The 21,642-nt window shown below is 38.6% G+C and overlaps 1 protein-coding gene across 4 annotated transcripts in view; it reads left to right on the forward strand.

Moving 5' to 3' along the window:
- Positions 1–519: 519 nt before the first annotated feature.
- The window catches only part of CDK12 (cyclin dependent kinase 12), a 79,355-nt gene continuing 58,232 nt past the window's right edge, over positions 520–21,642 (forward strand). For all 4 annotated transcript variants that reach the window (XM_081109942.1, XM_081109941.1, XM_081109940.1 and 1 more), the window contains exons 1-5: positions 520–2,159; positions 7,880–8,764; positions 17,784–17,960; positions 18,775–18,914; positions 19,454–19,624. In XM_081109942.1, coding sequence (XP_080966068.1) covers positions 1,111–2,159; positions 7,880–8,764; positions 17,784–17,960; positions 18,775–18,914; positions 19,454–19,624 — 2,422 coding nt within the window. In that variant the 5' untranslated portion in view covers positions 520–1,110. The remainder of the gene's footprint in view (positions 2,160–7,879; positions 8,765–17,783; positions 17,961–18,774; positions 18,915–19,453; positions 19,625–21,642) is intronic.

Genomic DNA, 21,642 nt, shown 5'->3' on the forward strand with positions numbered 1-21,642 from the left:
GCATTGCCCTAGCTATGGGTCCTCCGTTTGATTCCGGTCAAGGGCACAAGCCAGGATTGTGGGCTCCATCGCCAGTGGGGGGTGTGCCGGAGGCAGCGGATCACTGATTCTCTCTAATCATTGATGTTTCTTTCTCTCTCCCTTCCTCTCTGAAATAAAAACAAAATAACAAGAAAGAATAGCATTTAGTACAAACCACCCAGACCTCGAGGCCCGTGTCCTATCTAATAAGCTGTAGTTGAAAATATTAGGTGCGCGGGTGCCTGAGGTACCTGAGAGTGTTTGTTCAAAGAATTATCAATAAAGTTTTGAATAAAAAAATTCTCCTACCTCCGTTTGCATAAAGCTTAGATCAAATGGGGAAACGAAGAGTTTATCGCGAGAATATGGAAGATCGCGTTTGTGCTTGGGGCCTGTTCTCGCGTTGTTTGATCAAGCAGTAGAAAGAAGTAAAGGGAAAGCACGAAATACCGCGAGCTTAGTATTCTCGCGATATTTCCTGGGCTTGCCCCCTCCCCCTCCTCCGAGTGCCGTTTCGGTTTAACCTAGTGTGGGATTGAGTCTGTGAGGGAGCGATTGAGTGTGTGAGGTACTGAGGTGAGGCGGAGGCAAGAAAAGGAACTCCCTCCGGAGCGAGGGACAAAGGGTGTGTGAGGCACCTAGGCCGCGGGACCTGAGCGACAGGAAGCCACTCCGAGTCCGGCTACCGGGTAGGGGAAAGGCCCGTGCGGTCCTCATTGGGCTCCCGAGCCGGAGTCGGCCCCGCAGCCCTGGGCCGTCGGCTTCCGACTTCCTCGACCTCGCCGGCCCCTGTGCCTGAGGATTGGCGCCGCGTGGGGAGGAGGGCAAACGGACTTGAGCGGCTGCTCGTTGTCTCGCAACCCCACTGCTGAGGAACTCTCGTTTCTTCCCTGGCTCCTTCACCCCTACCTCATGTAGGAGGGTGCCGAGGAGTCGGGAGGGAGGAGGGGCCTGCGCCGCGGTCCCTTCCCTCCCCACCCCCTACTAGGGGTGCTGTGGTAGGCGTGGGGTTGGGATTGGGGGGAGGGTGGGGGTTACTTTTTGGAGTGCTGGGGAACTTTCCCCCCTGTTGAAGCCAGGGGAAAGGGGATGCCCAATCCAGAGAGACATGGGGGCAAGAAGGACGGGAGCGGAGGAGCTTCTGGAACTTTGCAGCCGTCATCGGGAGGTGGCAGCTCCAACAGCAGAGAGCGTCACCGCTTGGCGGCGAAGCACAAGCGGCACAAGTCCAAGCACTCCAAAGACATGGGTTTGGTGACCCCCGAAGCAGCACCTTTGGGGACAGTTATCAAACCTTTGGTGGAGTATGATGACATCAGCTCTGATTCAGATACCTTCTCTGACGACATGGCCTTCAAATTAGATAGGAGGGAGAATGATGAACGTCGTGGAACTGATCGGAGTGACCGCTTGCACAGACATCGTCACCACCAGCACAGACGTTCCCGGGACTTACTAAAAAGTAAACAGACAGAAAAAGAAAAGAAACAGGAAGTTTCCAGTAAGTCGGGATCAATGAAGGACCGGATATCAGGAAGTTCAAAGCGTTCAAATGAGGAGAATGATGACTATGGGAAGGCACAGATCTCAAAAAGCAGCAGCAACAAGGAGTCCAGGTCATCCAAACTCCACAAGGAGAAGACTCGAAAAGAACGTGAATTGAAGTCTGGGCACAAAGACCGGAGTAAAAGTCATCGGAAAAGGGAAACACCCAAAAGTTACAAGACAGTGGACAGCCCCAAACGGAGATCCAGGAGTCCCCACAGGAAATGGTCTGACAGCCCTAAGCAAGATGATAGCCCCTCAGGAGCTTCTTATGGCCAAGATTATGATCTTAGTCCTCCAAGATCTCACACCTCCAGCAATTATGACTCGTACAAGAAGAGTCCTGGAAGCACCTCAAGAAGGCAGTCTATTAGTCCACCTTACAAGGAGCCTTCGGCCTACCAGTCCAGCACCCGGTCACCCAGTCCCTACAGTAGACGACAGAGATCTGTGAGTCCCTATAGCCGGAGACGTTCCTCAAGCTATGAAAGGAGTGGCTCTTACAGTGGGAGATCACCCAGTCCCTATGGTCGACGGCGATCCAGCAGCCCTTTCACCAGCAAACGGTCTCTGAGTCGGAGTCCGCTCCCCAGGTGAGCTGTTTGTCTAACAGTCCTTTCTTTCTTAGGGTGGGTTATGAGAAACTGGCAATTAGTAATGTTAGGTTGATGTTCCCATTATTCATTGACTAGAACACTTTACTGTTGGCTAGTCACTCGAGTGAATCTGGTCTCCTCTTAACCCAGAATTTGAAAAGTGGAGAGTTACATGCCTAAAACTGCTAAAGGTAGGTACTTCCAGTGACAGGGTCTTCAGCTGTAAGCTCCTGTGTAAGAAAAATTATGCATGGAGTTGATACTGCTTTCCAAAGCTTACCTGTTTTTTTCTGTTCCTTTGTTTTAAATTTTTTAAAAATCACATTGGTATTAGTGCTTGAGACCTCATTGAACCTGATTAGAGATGTAAAAAATTACAGATTTTCATTTGAATTATCTTGAAGCTCCCTAGCCCTAGTGAATTACCCATTTGGGTACTAGGCTTTGGGCTTTAGAGTTTGGCCTCAGTGGGAGACTCCTGCCTCCTGCCTCGGGCCTCCCCCACTTCCAGTCCAGCCCCTCCTGTTCCCATGGTGATGTAAGACAACAAATTAGAGCAAGTTGCTTTTCAACTGCAACCCCTGCAGAGCTGCCACTGCCCTCTGGAGAAAGCCCATACCCCCTAGCCCTAGGGCCTAGGTCATCTACCATTTGTTCTGCCCACTGTCTTCAAACTTGTTAAATTTACTTATTTCCTAGTAGACAATGTTTTGGTAACTTACAAAAGGCTCCTGTCTTTTCACAGATATTTCTAGTGGAAATTCAGCTGATTCGTGCTTTTTCCTTTTGATGGTAGAGCCTATTTTCCAGAAATTGGTTCCAATAATAATTTGATTTTCTTTATAGCACCACCATTGACCTATTAAGATTTGCTGTATTCTGTGACCACTGGCAATTTTAAAAATGTTTCTGAAAAAAATGGTAATAGTGCTTTACTGTGTTACTTTTGCAAGAAAGACGTTAGTTTGAAATTTATTTTTGTTTATTTATTTATTTTTTTAAATATGTATTTTATTGATTTTTTTACAGAGAGGAAGGGAGAGAGATAGAGAGTTAGAAACATCGATGAGAGAGAAACATCGATCAGCTGCCTCCTGCACATCTCCCACTGGGGATGTGCCCGCAACCCAGGTACATGCCCTTGACCGGAATCGAACCTGGGACCTTTCAGTCTGCAGGCCGACGCTCTATCCACTGAGCCAAACCGGTTTCGGCATGAAATTTAATTGTTAGAGTGTTCTTGTTCGTAGATGATGAAATTGTACCTCTCTCTTTGTGGACTCACCTTTGTCCACAAAAGCAGAACATGGGCTTTGGAGTTATACCTGAGTGGGATCCTAATCTTGCTGTGTGTCCTTTGGCAAATAATTTCTCCATGCCCAAGTTTTTTCTTGTGTAAAATGGGAATAATAACGACCAACTTCTAGAGCTGTTGTGAGGATTAAATTAGTAAATATGAAGTGCATAGTACAGTGCCTGGAACCTGAAGCCAGTCAGTAAATTATATGAGTAAGGAAAATGTTGTTGAATACTTATAGAGAAATTACTCTAACTTGAAAAAACCCATGCATATCTTTTATATGTCAATGTGAGTAATTTTTGTCAACTTACATTTATAATTATTCATAAACTAGTTTGAATTGATCAAGCCTGCCGAGTTCCTAGTTGTCAAGGTTCAAAGTTCCTTAGTTTTTCACTCCATTTCATAATAATTTTTCAAAAACAGAAAGTTTAAAGAATTGTAGTAAGGACCCATACATATACCACCTACATTCTACAATTAATATTTGCTATATATTTTATATCTGTCCATCGATTCACCTTTTGTTTTGATTTAAAGTAAATTGCTGACATCAGTATACTTCACTATAAACTATTTAGGCTGTGTATCATTAGCTAGAGGTCATAAGCTAATGAGGAGTAAAATTTATATACAGGGAAGTGGACATCTTAAGTGTACCATTTGAAAGTTTAGTTTTTTAAGGAACACTAAGAAATGAAATATTTTCAGAGTTTTTCTTTTGTTTAAGTGAAAGAGTTTATTAGTGAAGCAGTACACAGAAAGTGGCTATTCCACAGACAGTAACCAAATACTTGTTTTCTTGAGGGAGTAGTTTAATAAAGCTGTTCTGAGAATTTTTATTGTGGGGTTTGGGAATGCAGAAGTGCATTAGGGCTAAAACACTAAAATGAGTTTCAGTAAGAACTGTGGCTTTGCAGTGATTCCTTTTGGATTCATATCTTAAGATTTCTTCTCAGTTAATTGGAACTAGTGCAGAAATGGTTAAAATAAATCAAGAAAGAATTGGAGACACATTATGATAGTATAGGAAATAAATAAAAGTACCTCATTATAACCTTAGAGTCAAATGCACATTTTTAGTTGGTTTGTAGAGAGCATCATATGTTTGAATTGTGCATTGTATATTTTTCCTCATTTGTTGGAATTCCAAACAGTAAGTATAAAACTTTCTTAGAGTCAGAGTAAAGGAACATACAGATCGTTCTATGGTATTCTCTGTGTTTTTTCCTTGGGAGAGAGTCAAAATTAAACAAGCAGCGTTGTTTTAAAAGACAAAATGCATTGGCAGAAATGCAAGGTCTTTGTATTTACCAAATTAGTAGTGATGAATAGTAGCAATTTCATTTCAGATGGATGGAACCTAACTTAATTCAAGGGAAAAGTATATTTAGTTTTGAAGACAATTTTTTTTTATTATCTGACTTTACCTATTTGCTGCCTCCCCCCTTTAAAAATATTTTTATTGATTTCTGAGAGGAAGGGAGAGGGAGAGACAGAAACATCAATGATGAGAGAGATTCATTGATTGGCTGCCTCCCACTGGGGATTCAGCCCACAACCTGGGCATGTGACCTGACTGGAAATCCATCCGTGACCTCCTGGTTCACATGTTGAAGCTCCACCACTGAACCATGCTGGCAGGGCCTGTCTCTCCCCCCTTTTTTTTCCTTGAAGACTGGGTCTGGATCTCAAATACAACATGTATATCAGAAAAAATACCTTAAGTATATGGCCATCCAAATGTCCCATTAACAGTAGGCTTCTATTCAGAAATTCAAGGGCTTTTAAAGCAAAGTTCCTTAGAAAGATTTAGTCATGCTGAAAGATTATAGAAACAATGCTTTGTATAGCGTGGTCTCTGACATTACTTAGTGTTTGGGATTTTAGAAGTTTTTCTTGGGATAGAGGTGTTAATTTTATACCAGCTATAATTCAAACTGAGAAAACCTCTTGTTTCAGCCAGTTTTTTACAAGTGAAGTATTTGCGTAAGGATAAGTGGGTATTTGATAAATCCACTTAACTACTCTCGGTAGTTTACATACATACATACATACATACATACATACATATGTTGTTGTTTTGGGTACTTTGATTCTAATAATGACTTTATATTTTAACTAAGTTTTGGGGGCAAATTTCCAAAGAGCAGTATAGGTATAAGAAAATCATGGCTAACACCATGTGAGTTATTTTCACTACACATATATGCTATTTGTTTTGGAATGTTTGATTCATGTCAGTCTTACCAGTGATCAAAGATAAAGGGAGGTACTGAAGATCTGGAATGGGAACAATTTGTTTTACACTGCTGAGCAAATTATATTTTGTCTAATTACATTTTAGTGCTAATTTCCCCCATACACACTCACACACCTTGAAGCCTAAGCACATTAGGGTTTTTCAAAAAGCAAAAGGGCCCTCACTGGTTTGACTCAGTGGATAGAGCATTGGCTTGTGGACCCTGGGTTTGATTCCGGTCAGGGGCATGTGTCTGGGTTGCCGGCTCGATCCCCAGTGGGGTGCATGTAGGAGGCGGCCGATTGGTGATTCTCATCATTGATGTTTCTATCTCTCTCTCCCTCTGCCATCCTCTCTGAAATCAATAAAAATATAAATAAAGCAAAAAGAGTGCAGCCAGCATGGCTCAGTGGTTAAGCATTCAACCTATGAACCAGGAGGTCACAGTTGGATTCCCCGTCAGGTCACATGCCTGGGTTGTGGGCTGGATCAGGAGGCAGCTGATCAAGAATCTCTCATCCTTGATGTTCCTTTTTTTTTTTTTTTAATATATTTTATTGATTTTTTACAGAGAGGAAGGGAGAGGGATAGAGAGTTAGAAACATCGATCAGAGAGAAACATCGATCAGCTGCCTCCTGCACACCTCCTACTGGGGATGTGCCCACAACCAAGGTACATGTCCTTGACCGGAATCGAACCTGGGACCTTTCAGTCCACAGGCTGACGCTCTATGCACTGAGCCAAACCGGTTAGGGCTCATCCTTGATGTTCTAGCTCTCTCTCCCTCTCTCTTCCTCTCTGAAAGCAATAAAAACATTTTTTTAAAAGAGGAAAGAATGAGGGTTGGGTTTCAATTTAGAATAATCTGCCTCATAGATTCTAAAGTTTTACTTTCCCGACCCTTTCTTAATAATAAAAATAAAATGAAAGTGCAATAATACCTCGCTTTATGAGTTCCTAAAAAGTTGATTAGAAATTATTTTATATTTGAAAAGTACCAGAAGCCATTATGGTTTTGAGAACTTTTAATAAATTATTTTGGTAAGACAGTTCTTGCATCTTGGGGGTTTGTTTAGGCACAACTTAATTATAAATTGAGGATACAAGGAACAAAAATTTTTTCCTGGGATCTGTCAATTAAGTAGTTCTCTAGTTAAAAACTTAGATTTTGGCCCTAACCGGTTTGGCTCAGTGGATAGAGCATCGGCCTGTGGACTGAAGGGTCCCAGGTTCGGATCTGGTCAAGGGCATGTACCTTGGTTTCAGGCACATCCCCAGTAGGGGGTGTGCAGGAGGCAGCTGATTGATGTTTCTAGCTCTCTATCCCTCTCCCTTCCTCTCTGTAAAAAATCAATAAAAATGTATTTTAAAAAAAAACACACAAAAAAACAAAAAAAACCCTTAGATTTTGGGCCTGGCTGATGTGGCTCAATTATTGAGCGTCATCGACCCATGCACCAATAGGCCACCAGTTCTGTTCCTGGTCAGGGCACATACCTGGGATACAGGCTCGATCCCCAGCATGGGGCATGCAGGAGGCAGCCAATCAGTGTTGATGATTCTCTCTCATCTATGTTTTTATCTCTCTCCCCCTCTCTCTTCCTCTCTAAAATAAATAAAAACGTTTAAAAAATTTTATATTTTGGTGAAGCATGCTTGTTACTTTTAATTTCTTGATTGATATACCCCCCTTTGGTATAAAGTGTGACTTTTTAAATCATGTTTTCACTTTATCAGAAATTTAAACCAAAATTCTAAAAGTAAACATTGTGAATATTGGTATTTCCTAACATGGGGAAAAAATATCGATCTTCCTTTGGTTAAATAATTTTTAGTGTTGTATGATAGAAATGTATTGTCATACAGGATTTAGTTCCTATTAAACTTTTTTTAGAATAGTTTTAGATTTACAGAAAAATTGTGAAGATAGTGCAGAGTTCTTATATGTCCTGAAACCCAGTTTCCCCATTAACATCTTATATTAGTATGATACATTTGTTACAATTAAACCAATTAATGAACCAATGTTGATTTATTATTGTTTGACAACTATTTTGAGATTGCTAACTTAAAGTGTTTTTTTTTAAGTTATAGTTCTCCATAGTTTAACTGATCTATTTTCCTTTATTTTGTTATAGCCTATCCATTGAACTGTCTTTTTCTTTTTCCATTAGGAAGTCCATGAAGTCTAGAAGTAGAAGTCCTGCATATTCAAGACATTCATCTTCTCATAGTAAAAAGAAGAGATCCGGGTCACGTAGTCGACATTCCAGTATCTCACCTGTCCGACTTCCATTGAACTCCAGCTTGGGAGCTGAACTCAGTAGGAAAAAGAAGGAAAGAGCAGCTGCTGCAGCAGCAGCAAAAATGGATGGAAAGGAATCCAAGGGTTCACCTATTATTTTGACTAGAAAAGAGAACAGTTCAGTAGAAGCTAAGGATTCAGGTTTGGAGGCTAAAAAGTTACCCAGAGTTTTAAAATTGGAAAAATCTGCCCCAGATACTGAACTAGTGAATGTAACACATCTAAACATAGAAGCCAAAAATTCTTTAGATACAGGGAAAGTAAAGGTGGATGAGAACTCTGAAAAGCATCCTGTTCTTAAAGATTTGAAAGTACAGGGATCAAGAGACACTAAACCCATGGCATTGAAGGAGGAGATTGTTACTCCAAAGGAGACAGAGACAACAGAAAACGAGACCCTCCCACCTCTCCCCACAGTTACTTCTCCTCCACCTCCTCTCCCAACCACTACCCCTCCACCTCAAACCCCCCCTTTGCCACCTTTGCCTCCACTACCAGCTATTCCACAGCAACCACCTCTGCCTCCTCCCCAGCCAGCATTTAGTCAGGTTCCTGCTTCTAGTCCTTCAACTTTACCCCCTTCTGCCCACTCAAGGACGTCTACTCTGTCCTCTCAGGCAAATTCTCAGCCCTCTGTACAGGTTTCTATGAAGACTCAAGTGTCTGTAACAGCTGCTATTCCACACCTAAAAACTTCAACGTTGCCTCCTCTGCCCCTTCCACCCTTACTACTTGGAGAAGATGACATGGATAGGTAAGTCCCATAGTTAACTGAGAAAACTTAACCTCTTGATCTAAGTGTAATACATTTTTCTCAAACTTTGTTAAAACTGCTCTAATGCATGGCTATTTAGAATGTTTTTATGAATAGGAAATGCCTTTGATGTTCAGTTTTCAGTGGAAAAGTCCTTATTTATGATGATACTTAGGAAGAATTACAATTTGAGGCCCAGTAACCCTTTTTCTCATGAGTCTATTTATTGATAAGGCTACTTTGGATTCAAATTTTAAAAAATCAATAGCATTTTCTTTTCAAACCTTTGTGTTGAAAATTTTAGTAGCTATAGAAAATTTTTTTAAATGATACAATTAACACCCTTATACTCTTCACCTAGATCAGTGGTTCTCAACCTTCTGGCCCTTTAAATACAGTTCCTCATGTTGTGACCCCAACCATAAAATGATTTTCGTTGCTACTTCATAACTGTAATGTTGCTACTATTTTGAATCGTAATGTAAATATCTGATATGCAGGATAGTCTTAGGCGACCCCTGTGAAAGGGTCGTTCGACCGCCAAAGGGGTCGCGACCCACAGGTTGAGAACCACTGACCTAGATCCACCAGTGGTTAACTTTCAGTCACATTTGCTTTTTTTTTTTTTTTTTTTAATATATTTTATTGATTTTTTACAGAGATGAAGGGAGAGAGATAGAGAGCTAGAAACATCGATGAGAGAGACATCGATCAGCTGCCTCCTGCACATCTCCCACCAGGGATGTGCCCGCAACCCAGGTACATGCCCTTGACCGGAATTGAACCTGGGACCTTTCAGTCCGCAAGCCGACGCTCTATCCACTGAGCCAAACCGGTTTTGGCAGTCACATTTGCTTTAACTGCAGATATTTGATACTTCTGAGTACTTTAATATGTCTCTAATAACAACAACAACATAGTATAAATAATAACCTATATATGTAAAAGCCTAAGCGACCATTACAACCGGTCGGCCAGTCGCTATGACGTGCACTGACCACCAGGGGGCAGACGCTCAATGCAGGAACTGCCCCCTCGAGGTCAGGGCACTCCCACAATCAACCCCCCGCCCCCCCGCAGGCCGGCCCCCCCACAGTAGCCCCATAGGGGGTGGCACCAACCTCTCATGGTCCCTCCCCCCAGCTGGCTGACCCCCCCATAGGCCTCGATCGCCAGCCAGGCCTAGGGACCCCACCCGTGCACGAATTCGTGCACTGAGCCTCTAGTAGTAGTAGTAGTAGTAGTAGTAGTAGTAGTAGTAATAGTAGTAGTAGTAATATTGAGTATCCTCAGTGGTCCCTAAAATGTCTTATGGCTTTTATTTTGTTTTGTTTTGTTTTGTTTTTTCTTCCTGGTCCAGGAGAAAAATAAGCCAGGTTTATTTATTTCAAAAGGTTCTGCTTTAAAAAACACACAAAAAACAGTTATTCTATAAGAAGCAGGAAAACAGTATGTAGAATCTTTATTATTTAGAATACGATTCACAATGGGATGATGAGAAAAACTAATTTTAATAAGTTCTCTGAGTATTGAGAATTGATTAAATGATTATGAAGCATAAGTCTAATTTTATAGAAGACATTAGGAAATATTTTTAATTTCTTGACAGAACTAGCTAGGCAATTGCCACCAAACACAATTTAGCAATGACATATACCATGACAGTATTTATGTTACTGTTTTGTTTTTAAAAATATATATATATTATTGATTTTTTTTTTACAGAGAGGAAGGGAGGGGGATAGAGTTAGAAACATCGATGAAAGAGAAACATAGACCAGCTGCCTCCTGCACACCTCCTACTGGGGATGTGCCTGCAACCAAGGTACATGCTCTTGACCGGAATCGAACCTGGGACCTTTCAGTGCTCAAGTCGACACTCTATACACTGAGCCAAACCAGTTAGGGCTATGTTACCCTTTTTTACTGAGATTCCCTTTTGTTCTCTAGGATATAAGTTTAGTTTACTGCACCAATTTTTCATTGTAAGCACAAAAATAAGTACCACTGATCTTGCATCCTATACCAATTCTCAACCCTTTATTACTTTCCAGGTGACATAGGTAATTTGAACAGTGATATATTTCAGCCATTTAGATCTATATTTTTCCAGACTACCCTCTGTACCTTTTAGGAAGGTGCAAGTGCAATAAATGGGGGAAAAACCCTCCCTCTAAAACTTTTTTTTTTTTAATATATTCTATTGATTTTTTTACAGAGAGAAGGGAGAGGGGCAGAGAGCTAGAAATATCGATGAGAGAGAAACATCAATCAGCCGCCTCCTGCACGCTCCCCACTGGGGATGTGCCCGCAACCAAGGTACATGCCCTAGACCGGAATCGAACCCAGGACCCTTGAGTCCACAGACCGACGCTCCATCCACTGAGCCAAACCAGTTAGGGCTCTCTAAAACTTTTTAAAAGAATGGTAGTAAATCTGATTTTAAAGAAAAATTCCACATTCTTTTCTAATATTAATAGGTATTTATGAATTCTGCCACATACTGAGAACTACAAAGACAAGTAACAGAGCCTGAAATTTGTGTAGAAATACTTACAGATACAAAAGCTATATGTTTTTACAGTTTTTGTTGGAAAAGGAACATAGTCAGTTTAACGTCATCCAAAGGGACCGTAGGCCATTATCATACCCACAAGAACCACATTTTTAAAAAATATATATTTTATTGATTTTTTTACAGAGAGGAAGGGAGAAGGATAGAGAGTTAGAAACATTGATGAGAGAGAAACATCAATTCAGCTGCCCCCTGCACACTCCGTACTGGGGATGTGCCCGCAACCAAGGTATATGCCTCTGACCAGAATCGAACCTGGGACCCTTCAGTCTGCAGGCCGACGCTCTATCCACTGAGCCAAACCAGTTATGGCTAGAACCACATTTAAATATAGTTTTATGTAGTGGTTAGAGCAATATCAGTGTGGCTAAGAATCTTTATTTTGAAATTTTATTTAGCTAGCCAAATAATTATTGAATCAACCTACCATGGGTCATGTGGAGTGCACGTTTTCAGGTGGAATAATGTTGATAGATGGCACATAGGGGTTTCTATATTTCAGATTAGAGATGAAGGGTAAAGTAAGACCATACAGTGCTTATGTAAGTATGTGTGGCTATCTTTAAGAATGTGTATGAGAGAGGATGAAGTGAGCAAACTATTTTTGTTATAGATCAATTCTGATTCTGAAAGTGTAACGATACTTTATTTCATAGTTCAATGTAATTATTTTAAAATGTATGGTTATTACCAGTTTTTCACTTTTAAGCAAATTATTAAAGGGACAAAAATGGAAATGAAGATTTTTTTCAATATCAATTTGTTCATATGTATATATACTCTCTATCCATGTGCCATTTATATCTATTTTTCACATGAAAAATAATTTTTATTTAAGAATACTTTTTAGGAAGAAATCTAAAAGTTGCATATGGACCTCACTTGTATTCTTATCTTATGTGAAATTGCAGCAGCTTAAATGTTAAGAATATAATATACAGCTTTTTATTGCCTGCAGTGCTTTAAACAAGGAACACAGAATGCAGTCAGTAAATATTGGTTATGTGAATGAATAAGTAAAACTGCTGAAGGAGTCAGAGTCTGTGTGAAATGACACTGGGCATGTAGTTAAATCATTTGGCACATGGATGACATAAAGCTTGTATTAGAGGATTTGACTTCTTTTAGTTAAAATTTGGAAAAGGAATGAAACTTTCAAGCATATAGATTGCGCAGGAGTATATTAACCCAGGTATCAAATGCAGGAATTTAATTAATGGTATTGCAAAAGCCTTTCTGATTCATGGTTTATATTTCTTGGTTCCAATAAACAAAGGCTGCCTGGCTGGAGTGGCTCAGGTGGTTGAGTGTTGTCCTGTGCACCGAAAGGTTGCCAGTTTGATATCCTGTCAGGGCACGTGCCTGGGTTGCGGGATTGATCCCCAGTCTGGTTGGAGGTTGGGTCAGGGCACATAGGGAAAGCAACCAATTGATGCTTCTCTCTCACATCGATTTCTCGCTCTTCCTCTCTTCTCCCCTTCCTCTCTCTTAAGAATGTACTCAGGTGAAGATATAAAAAAACAAAAAGAAAACAAAAACTGCCAAACACCCACTTCAATATAGTATTTTCTTCATGAACATAGTTCATGAGGATCTCTTACTTTGAAAGAGATCATCTGTATGAAACTTTCAGTTAACCATATAGGGTTTATAAATCTTTTTCTTTTCTTTTTTTTTTTTTTTTGGTAGCCTGGTTTATTTGGAGTTTATTAGACTTCTGTAGACTCTACACTATTCTTTTTTAAAAACATATATTTATTGATTACAGAGAGGAAGGCAGAGGGAGAGAGATAGAAACATCAACGATGAGAGAGAATCATTGATCGGCTGCCTCCAGCATGCCCCACACTGGGGATTGGGCCCACAATCTGGGCATGTGCCCAGACCGGGAAACAGACCATGATCTCCTGGTTCATGGGTCAACGCTCAATCATTGAGCTACACTGGCTGGCCTACACTATTCTTAATGGCTGTTTATTTAAAGTATTGAGCTCTTAGAGAAAAAGAAGGGATCTGTATGAGCATTCACATTTGATTTAGGATTTTGCTAATAGAATGCTTAGTTTTAATTTTTTAAAAATAATATTTTTTTATTATTTCAGAGAGGAAGGGAGAGGGAGAGAGAGATAGAACCATCAGTGATAATAGACTCATTGGTTGACTGCTTCCTGTATGCTTCACACTGGGGATCAAGCTCATAATCTAGGCATGTGCCCTGACTGGGAATTGAACCATGACTAGGTCAACGCTCAACCACTGAGCGACACTGGCTGTGCTCTTTCCAGTTTTTAATGTATCACACAAGAATTGTTTGTGTGTGTGTGTGTGTGTGTGTGTGTGTGAGATAGAGAGAGAGAGAGAGACAGAGACAGAGACAGGGACAGAGAGACAGAGACTGATTTGTTCCACCTATTGATTCATTCAGTGGTTGATTCCTGACCAGGGTTCGAACCTGCAACCTTGGCGTTTCAGGACAATGCTCTAACCAGCTGAGCTACCCAACCAGAGCTCAACTCGAATTTTTAATTGAAGTTTGTAAGAATAAATCGCTTTTTAAATAATCTGCTTTAAGTGGAAGAGGATAAATTATCATATTTAAAGTTTATGCTACTGAATTTTTAACATTATGAAGAAATTTTCTTTTTAAATAGTTCAAAAGGAATTATACTTTCTTTTTTAACAATAAATACTTCTTATTAGAGGTGTTTACATTATACAGATTAAATCTCATTATAAATTTCAAGAGACTCTTGGGGAGTGGGGGCGGCTGGGGAGAGGCCAGTGGGGGAAAAAGGAGACTTATTTAATACTTTAAACAATAAAGAGATACTCTTAAACTTCAGGCATTCCTGGATCTTGACAACTTTTATTTTTATTTATTTATTTTTTAAATATATTTTATTGATTTTTTACAGAGAGGAAGGGAGAGAGAGAGAGAGAGAGAGAGAGAGAGAGAGTTAGAAACATCGATGGGAGAGAAAATCGATCAGCTGCCTCCTGCATATCTCCTGCTGGGGATGTGCCCGCAACCCAGGTACATGCCCTTGACTGGAATCGAACCTGGGACCTTTCAGTCCGCAGGCCGACGCTCTATCCACTGAGCCAAACCGGTTTTGGCTTGATAACTTTTATACATGAACTCTGGCCAGTGTTCTCAGTGGTTAAAGCATTGGCCTGTGCATTGAGTGGTTGTGGGTTTGACTCCTGGTCAAGGGCCCGTACCTCGGTTGCAGGTTTGATCCCCCAGCCTTGGTTGGGGTGCATGGAGGACGCAACCAATCGATATGTCTCTTTCACATTGATGTTTTCTCTCTTTCTCCTTCCACACTCTCTCTAAAAACAGAAAAGTGATGGAAAAAATAATCCTCTGGTGAGGTTTAAAAAAAATTATTATACGTGAGTATTATTCAATCTACTCACCATATGTGAGTTGTCTATAGGTATAAATGGGGAACTAGGAAGTACTGATATTAAGGTAGTTCAGTATTTCTTGGTACTGGATTTTTAAATAATGACTTAAGAGTCAATGTCTGCTTCCCTATGTTAGAACATCTCGACATCTGTATGTCCTCAGAACTATATAGAGCTATATTTTGCTGAGTGCCCTACACTAAAGGCTAAAGACCATAATGTTAAGCATTGCAATTTTATGGGCCATCATTCCAAGGTTTTTTTGAACATTGGAATTTGTGGTTTGGGGGGGGGGGGGGGCGGGTTGGAATTTGTTGAAGTAGTATTTGATCCATATTCAACATGTATGTCCTGAATTAGTAGGATGTACACATCCTGTCAAACACTCATTCTTTCTTGAAAAAAACATGCTACTAATGTGGGTTTTTTTTCCAGAAGCAATGTACATTTTCACAGTAGCAAATTATATTTGAATCCATAAAGTAAACCTTGGATGAAAACAAAACCTAACTATAAAACAGACTGAACTTACATGAAATAATGATGATAGAATTCAGATACTTTGATTCTGGTGAAGCAGAACCAAGAACTAATGTATTTCTGAATCATGAGTAGTTGAAATTTACAAAGAACATTTTGCTAACCACTCTGCTGTACACCTGAAATTAATACAAAATAATATTGAATGTAAACTGTAATTGAAAAATAAAAATTTAAAAATAGTTTCTCAGGAATACAAAACAATATCTGACATTGGTTGAGAAGTGAGGAATTTTCTTTTCCTGAATATCTTGAAAATTGGGGAAATTTTAAGAATGTATATTGTATCCTGACTTGAGAGTTTTCTGGTAATATGCTTTGTTCCCAGGGTAGAAAAATCATGCAAATTGTAATGTCATAAGTTATCTCTATCAGTAATTTAACAGAAAGCTCAGATGATCATTTTGTAAACTAATCTAGATTCTATTCTGTCTGATTGACAAGAGCTTAAAATGATGAAAATTGGTAGGAGGAAGTAGCTTTTGAGATTGTTTCATACACAAAGGGCAGCAGTATGCTTCAAAAAGGTACATTGCAAGGGTAGAGTTAGTCTTTATGAAACATATTCATGAAAGAATATGTTTCATCTTCTAAGATCTGCTTTTAAGACTTCCGTTCCCTGTAGTTATCAACTGCTTGTACCTACCTGGCCTTTAGAAATTAGTATGTTAAACTGAACCAGTTTATAGGAGTAACTATCTATAGGGCTTGTTTACCAAAGAAAAGTATTGCTTAGAATAGCAAAATTATAAGCCTGTCTAAGCATGTTGTAAAGCTGTTCAAAAGTAATTCAGATCAAGTTTTGAATTGGAAATGTAATGCTCAAGTTACAATCTGCTTTAAAAAGAAAAAGGAGAATATGGTTTTTTATAACCCCTTTTCAAAAAAAGTGGAGGAGGCTCCTACTGTGGTTACGATTCTCAGATCATTTTCAACCTTCTAATACTGTGATGGAATAGAAAAGGCTTACTATCTAACATGGTTTTATTTGTAGGAATGAATTAATATACTGCACTGTCTTTTCTGAGGACATGCATGGCACAAAATCCTTCACCTACTTAAATTAAATTGATATAGTTAAAATTTGGATCTCAAAACTGAGATTTCCAATCTATTCCAGAAAAGCCATCCTTTTCCCCCCACTGACTATAACTTGTTGATTATCATGAGAGATCTGCTTCACCTGCTTTTAATGATTCTATAATAGTTGCTTGGACTTCTCCTTAGATTTTTTAGTTTGAGGTTTATTTATCCATCTTGGCAGGTCAGATATGGTTGCCTTTTGCTTCCAAACCAATAGAATAAGTCAGTATACTTTTCACTAGTTTTGATTTCCAGCTTAGCTTTATTTCTTTTTCCGAGTTCTAAAATACTATTCCCTTTGTCCAAGTTCTCTCCACATCTTTAACAATACCGTAATGTTACATTGTTGAGCTTTCATTTGTTGTTTAAATCTTTGCTGGTTAAAATATAGAGTAGGTTTGATGATGCCATGAGTTGTAGTGAATTTTGCAAATTTAAGATGATTACTTTCTGCATTTTATTTCATCTCAGTAAAAGTCCAAATAGAATCTGGCCTATGTGGCTCAGTGTTTGAGTGTTGCCCCATGCACCAAGAGATTGCTGGTTCGATTCCCAGTCAGGGCATATGCCTGGGTTACAGGCCTGATTCCGGTGGGGGCATGCAGGAAGCAGCTGATTGATGTTTCCCTCTCATCAATGTTTCTATTCCACTCTCCCTCTCCCTTCTACTTTCTATAAAAATCAATTTAAAAATCTTTAAAAAAAACCACCTAAATAGAATCTTGGGAAGGATATTAAAGGAAGAGTTTGTTAAAGGACCTACAAATAATATTCAAAAATTTTTATTATTTCTTCATTTTTTTAAATATATTTTTATTGATTTTTAGATAGAAACATTGGTTGATTGCCTCCCATACTCACCACAACCTGGGCATGTGTCCTGACCAGGAATTGGACCAGTGATCTTTCTTTTTTTTAAATTTATTTTAAAATATACTTTTATTTTTTTAAATATATATATTTTTTTATTTCAGAGAGGAAGGGAGAGGGAGAGAGAGAATCATTGCCTCCTACATGTCCCTTACTGGGGATTGACCCCGAAACCCTGGCATGTGCCCTTGACCGGAATCAAATCTGAGACTCTTCAGTCCACAAGCCCACTCTCTATCCACTGTGCCAAACCAGCTAAGGGCCCAGGGACCTTTTTGTTGCACAGGAAGATACTCAACCAACTGAGCCACACCGGCCAGGGCTATTATTTCTTTAATATATTATAGATTTCTTTTTGTAAAATCCAAGTCTTTTTAACTTTGATAAACTCCTTTTTCTGACTTTGTATTATGGATTTTTTCCTTTAAAAGTAAAATCTTTATAATCTTTTAATAGCCAGACATTATAATCTTGATCGTTTTATTTGCATATCCTTTAAGTAATTGTGATCTTTTCTTCTCTTCTTTATTTATTGTTTAGTCCAAAAGAAACTCTGCCTTCAAAACCTGTAAAGAAAGAGAAGGAACAAAGGCCACGTCACTTACTCACGGACCTCCCTCTCCCTCCAGAACTCCCTGGTGGGGATCCATCTCCACCTGACTCTCCAGAACCAAAGGCAATCACACCACCTCAGCAACCATATAAAAAGAGACCAAAGTGAGTTTTTGTAGGGACCTACCTTAAGTACAGCTTTTTTACAGTGAAGAACTTTGGAGCTTAAATCTCACACTTTCTTCTACAACCCACACTAGTAGGATCATAAAAGATGGAGCCTAATGTATATCTATTATTTTATTTTAATGGATAAAAACCTACTACTTAGGAGACACATTCATCTACATTCACAGATACGTAGCTGTTGTTATTTTTGTTAGAAAAGCAATAATTTCCCCAATCCAAATATATCACGAACATTGATCCCATTGTATCTTTTGAGTTCATAATATTTAGAGTATTGAAGGAAAAAAAAAAGCCCTTATACTCAGAGTGTGTAAGCTATGTACATACTAATGAAATTAATAGATATGGGATGTATTTTCTTTAATCACATAAATTGCCACACCATAAATGTAGTAGAATCTGGGTTTGATCTTCTGATTGATAGCATTCCTCTCTTAAAAAAAAGTTACTTTTCTTGAGTACTTATTATTGCCAAAGTTTTCTATTTTTATTGTAACCCTATGATGTAGGGATTCTTTTCCCATTCTATAGGTGAGTAAGCAAATACTTAATAGAGGTCAGAAACTAAGCAGCAAATCTACTTTATCTTGTGTCTTCCTGAAGTAAAAAAAAAATCTGTGTTTTAGCCATCGTGAGAGACGGCTTAAACTATTTATTTCATATTATTTAATTCCTGTCTTTTTAATAAAGAAATTCATAGAAGACTCGGGAGTTAGAGAAATCATAAAAGAATTTTTTTTTTTTAGTAGACTTAATTTTAAAAAACAACTTTTTGTTTTGCCATTTTTAGAATTTGTTGTCCTCGTTATGGAGAAAGAAGACAGACAGAAAGTGATTGGGGGAAACGCTGTGTGGACAAGTTTGACATTATTGGGATTATTGGAGAGGGAACCTATGGCCAAGTATATAAAGCCAAGGACAAAGACACAGGTAAATATTGCCACGAAATTTAGATGTCAGGTTAAAAAGTTAGCAATACTAATGTCTTAAGTGGACTTATCAAAAGTAAGTTTGGGTTTTAATTTGGTCTCTAAAAGTTACTTAATAGACTAAAATTTTCCAAAAGAATAGTATAATTATTACACTTTAAAAACCCTCCTCTTTTTCGTTGTCTTTTGTAAATGTTTTATAATAAGCTTGCTTGGAATTTAAGAGAGGGTAAAAATAAAATGTGTACATTGCTCTTTGTTTGATAAGGGGCTTAGTCCTTGAAGATAAAATAATGTAGTTGAATTATTGGTGTATTTTAATAACCAAAATGCTTAAGCCTGACTGATTATGGAATTTGTAAAAATTCAAGTCTTAAAGAAATCAAAGATAAGAAAGGGAACTTAGGGACTTGTTTTTTAAGATATAAAAGCATTAAAATAGGCATTAAGTCAGTCTTTCAGAGCAAGGGCATATATTGACTTGATGGTAGCCAAAAAAATACTAGTTGATACTATAATAATTTGAATTTATTGTGACAGGAGAGCTAGTGGCCCTGAAGAAGGTGAGACTAGACAATGAGAAAGAAGGCTTCCCAATCACAGCCATTCGTGAGATCAAAATCCTTCGGCAGCTAATCCACCGAAGTGTTGTTAACATGAAGGAAATTGTCACAGATAAACAAGATGCACTGGATTTCAAGAAGGACAAAGGTACAAGCAAAGAACTATGTACAGGGTAGATTAGTACATCTTATTTTTCTTTCTTAGCATATTGCCTGTTTGCATTGTTTATAGTTTTTACTAAACTCCAACTTTTTACTTGAACCTATACCAGAATTAAGATGTCAGTTAGCATATTGCTTTTGTGTTGAATAATGCTTATTTTATAAAATGTCCATTTTTCAGTGTACTCATATACTTTTAGAAATTATTGTTAATTATTAAAATTAGTGTTTGCTGTACCACTTAAAGTCATTTTTTTAAAAAATTATAATAACAATTATGGAAATTAAAATCCAGATTTATCAGTTACTTTCATTTCTTAAAATTTTTAATTATTTTAATTATAGTTTACAAGCAATATTATATTGCTTTCAGGTGTACAACATAGTGATTAGACATTCATATCCCTTATGAAGTGATCACCACAAGTTTAGTAACTGTCTGTCACCATGCAGTTATTACATTACTAGTAGCCCTAAGCACCAATCAATGCGCCAGTAGCTTGCTGCCACCCTCCTATAGCTCTCTGCCCACTGCCCCCCCCCCCATAGCTTGCTGCCCTGCCCCCTCCTGTAGCTCTCTGCCCCCTGCTTGTAGCTCACTGCCCCACCCTCCTGCTGATCCATGATCCAGTCGTTACGCGGTCCGTTGTTAGGTAACGACCATTTGCATATTACATCTTTATTATATAGGATAGGATTACTGGCTATATCCCCTATGCTGTACATTATATCCTTGTGACTAATTTTATAATTAGCAACTTATACTTAATTCCTTTCACCTTTTTTGCTTATATCATAATGCCTCACCTATCTGGCAGCCATCAGTTTGTCCTCTGTATCTATGAGTTTGTTTCTTACTCTCATTTTTACATCATCCCTTCTGGTTATTGTTTATGTGCATCCATATTTTTACATAGTTTTTCACTGATATAGTTTAGAATTCAGTGCAGGTATTTTCTAAATCTTCATGTTTGTTTTCCTAGATTTTTAATTTTTGTCTATTTGGGCGATAAAATTGTTTTTTTTTGTTCCCGTACTTATGTTTGAAGTAATCTATATATGACATCTAATATACTTTTATTGAAATAAGTCTGAAGGTTTAGAGATGGGCAGCTGTGAAGACATGGCATGTGTGAATATAATCTAGAATGTTACAAGAGAATATGATTGGGAAGAAAAGAATGTATAAACTTTGCCCTAGCTGGTTTGGCTCAGTGGATAGAGCGTTGGCCTGTGGACCAAAGGGTGCCAGGTTCGATTCCCGTCAAGGGCACATACCTTGGTTGCAGGCTCCTCTCTGAACCGGGTACTGATCAGGGCTTGAGCAGGAGGCCACCAATCGATGTGTTTCTCTCACATTGATGTTTCTCTCTGTCTTTCCCTCTCTCATCTACTCTCCCTAAAAATCAGTGGAAAAATATCTCCGAAAAATATTCCTGGTTGAAGATTAACCAGAAATAATATACAAACTTATAGTTGTAAAATAAGTCAGGGGCCTGGCCCGACCAGTATTGCTCAGTGGTTGAGCATTGACCTATGAAACAGGAGGTCATGGTTCAATTCTGGGTCAGGGCACATGGTTCAATTCTGCCAGGGTTGTGGGCTCGATCCCCAGTAGGGGGGTGTGCAGGAAGCAGCCGATTGGTTATTCTCTCTCACTGTTGATGTTTCTCTCTCTCCCTCACCCTTCCTCTCTGAAATCAATAAAAATATATTTTAAAAAAATAAGTCAGTGGGATGTAATGTACAATATAGGGACTATAGTTAATGATACTGTATTAACTAGTGTACTGACCAGTGATTACTAGACATACTATGGTGATCCCTTCATAAAGTATATAACAGTTGAATCTCACTATGTTATGTACCTAAAGCTAATATAATATTAGCTTTAACTATAATTAAAAATAAACTATAATTAAAAATATATTTATATTTTTAATGTCAACTATAATTAAAAATAAATTTTACAAAAACAGAATTGAAGTATATAAATTTAGAATG

The sequence above is a fragment of the Myotis nattereri genome, assembly GCF_964212035.1.
Source record: "Myotis nattereri genome assembly, chromosome: 16".
NCBI classification, from domain to species: Eukaryota; Metazoa; Chordata; class Mammalia; order Chiroptera; family Vespertilionidae; genus Myotis; species Myotis nattereri.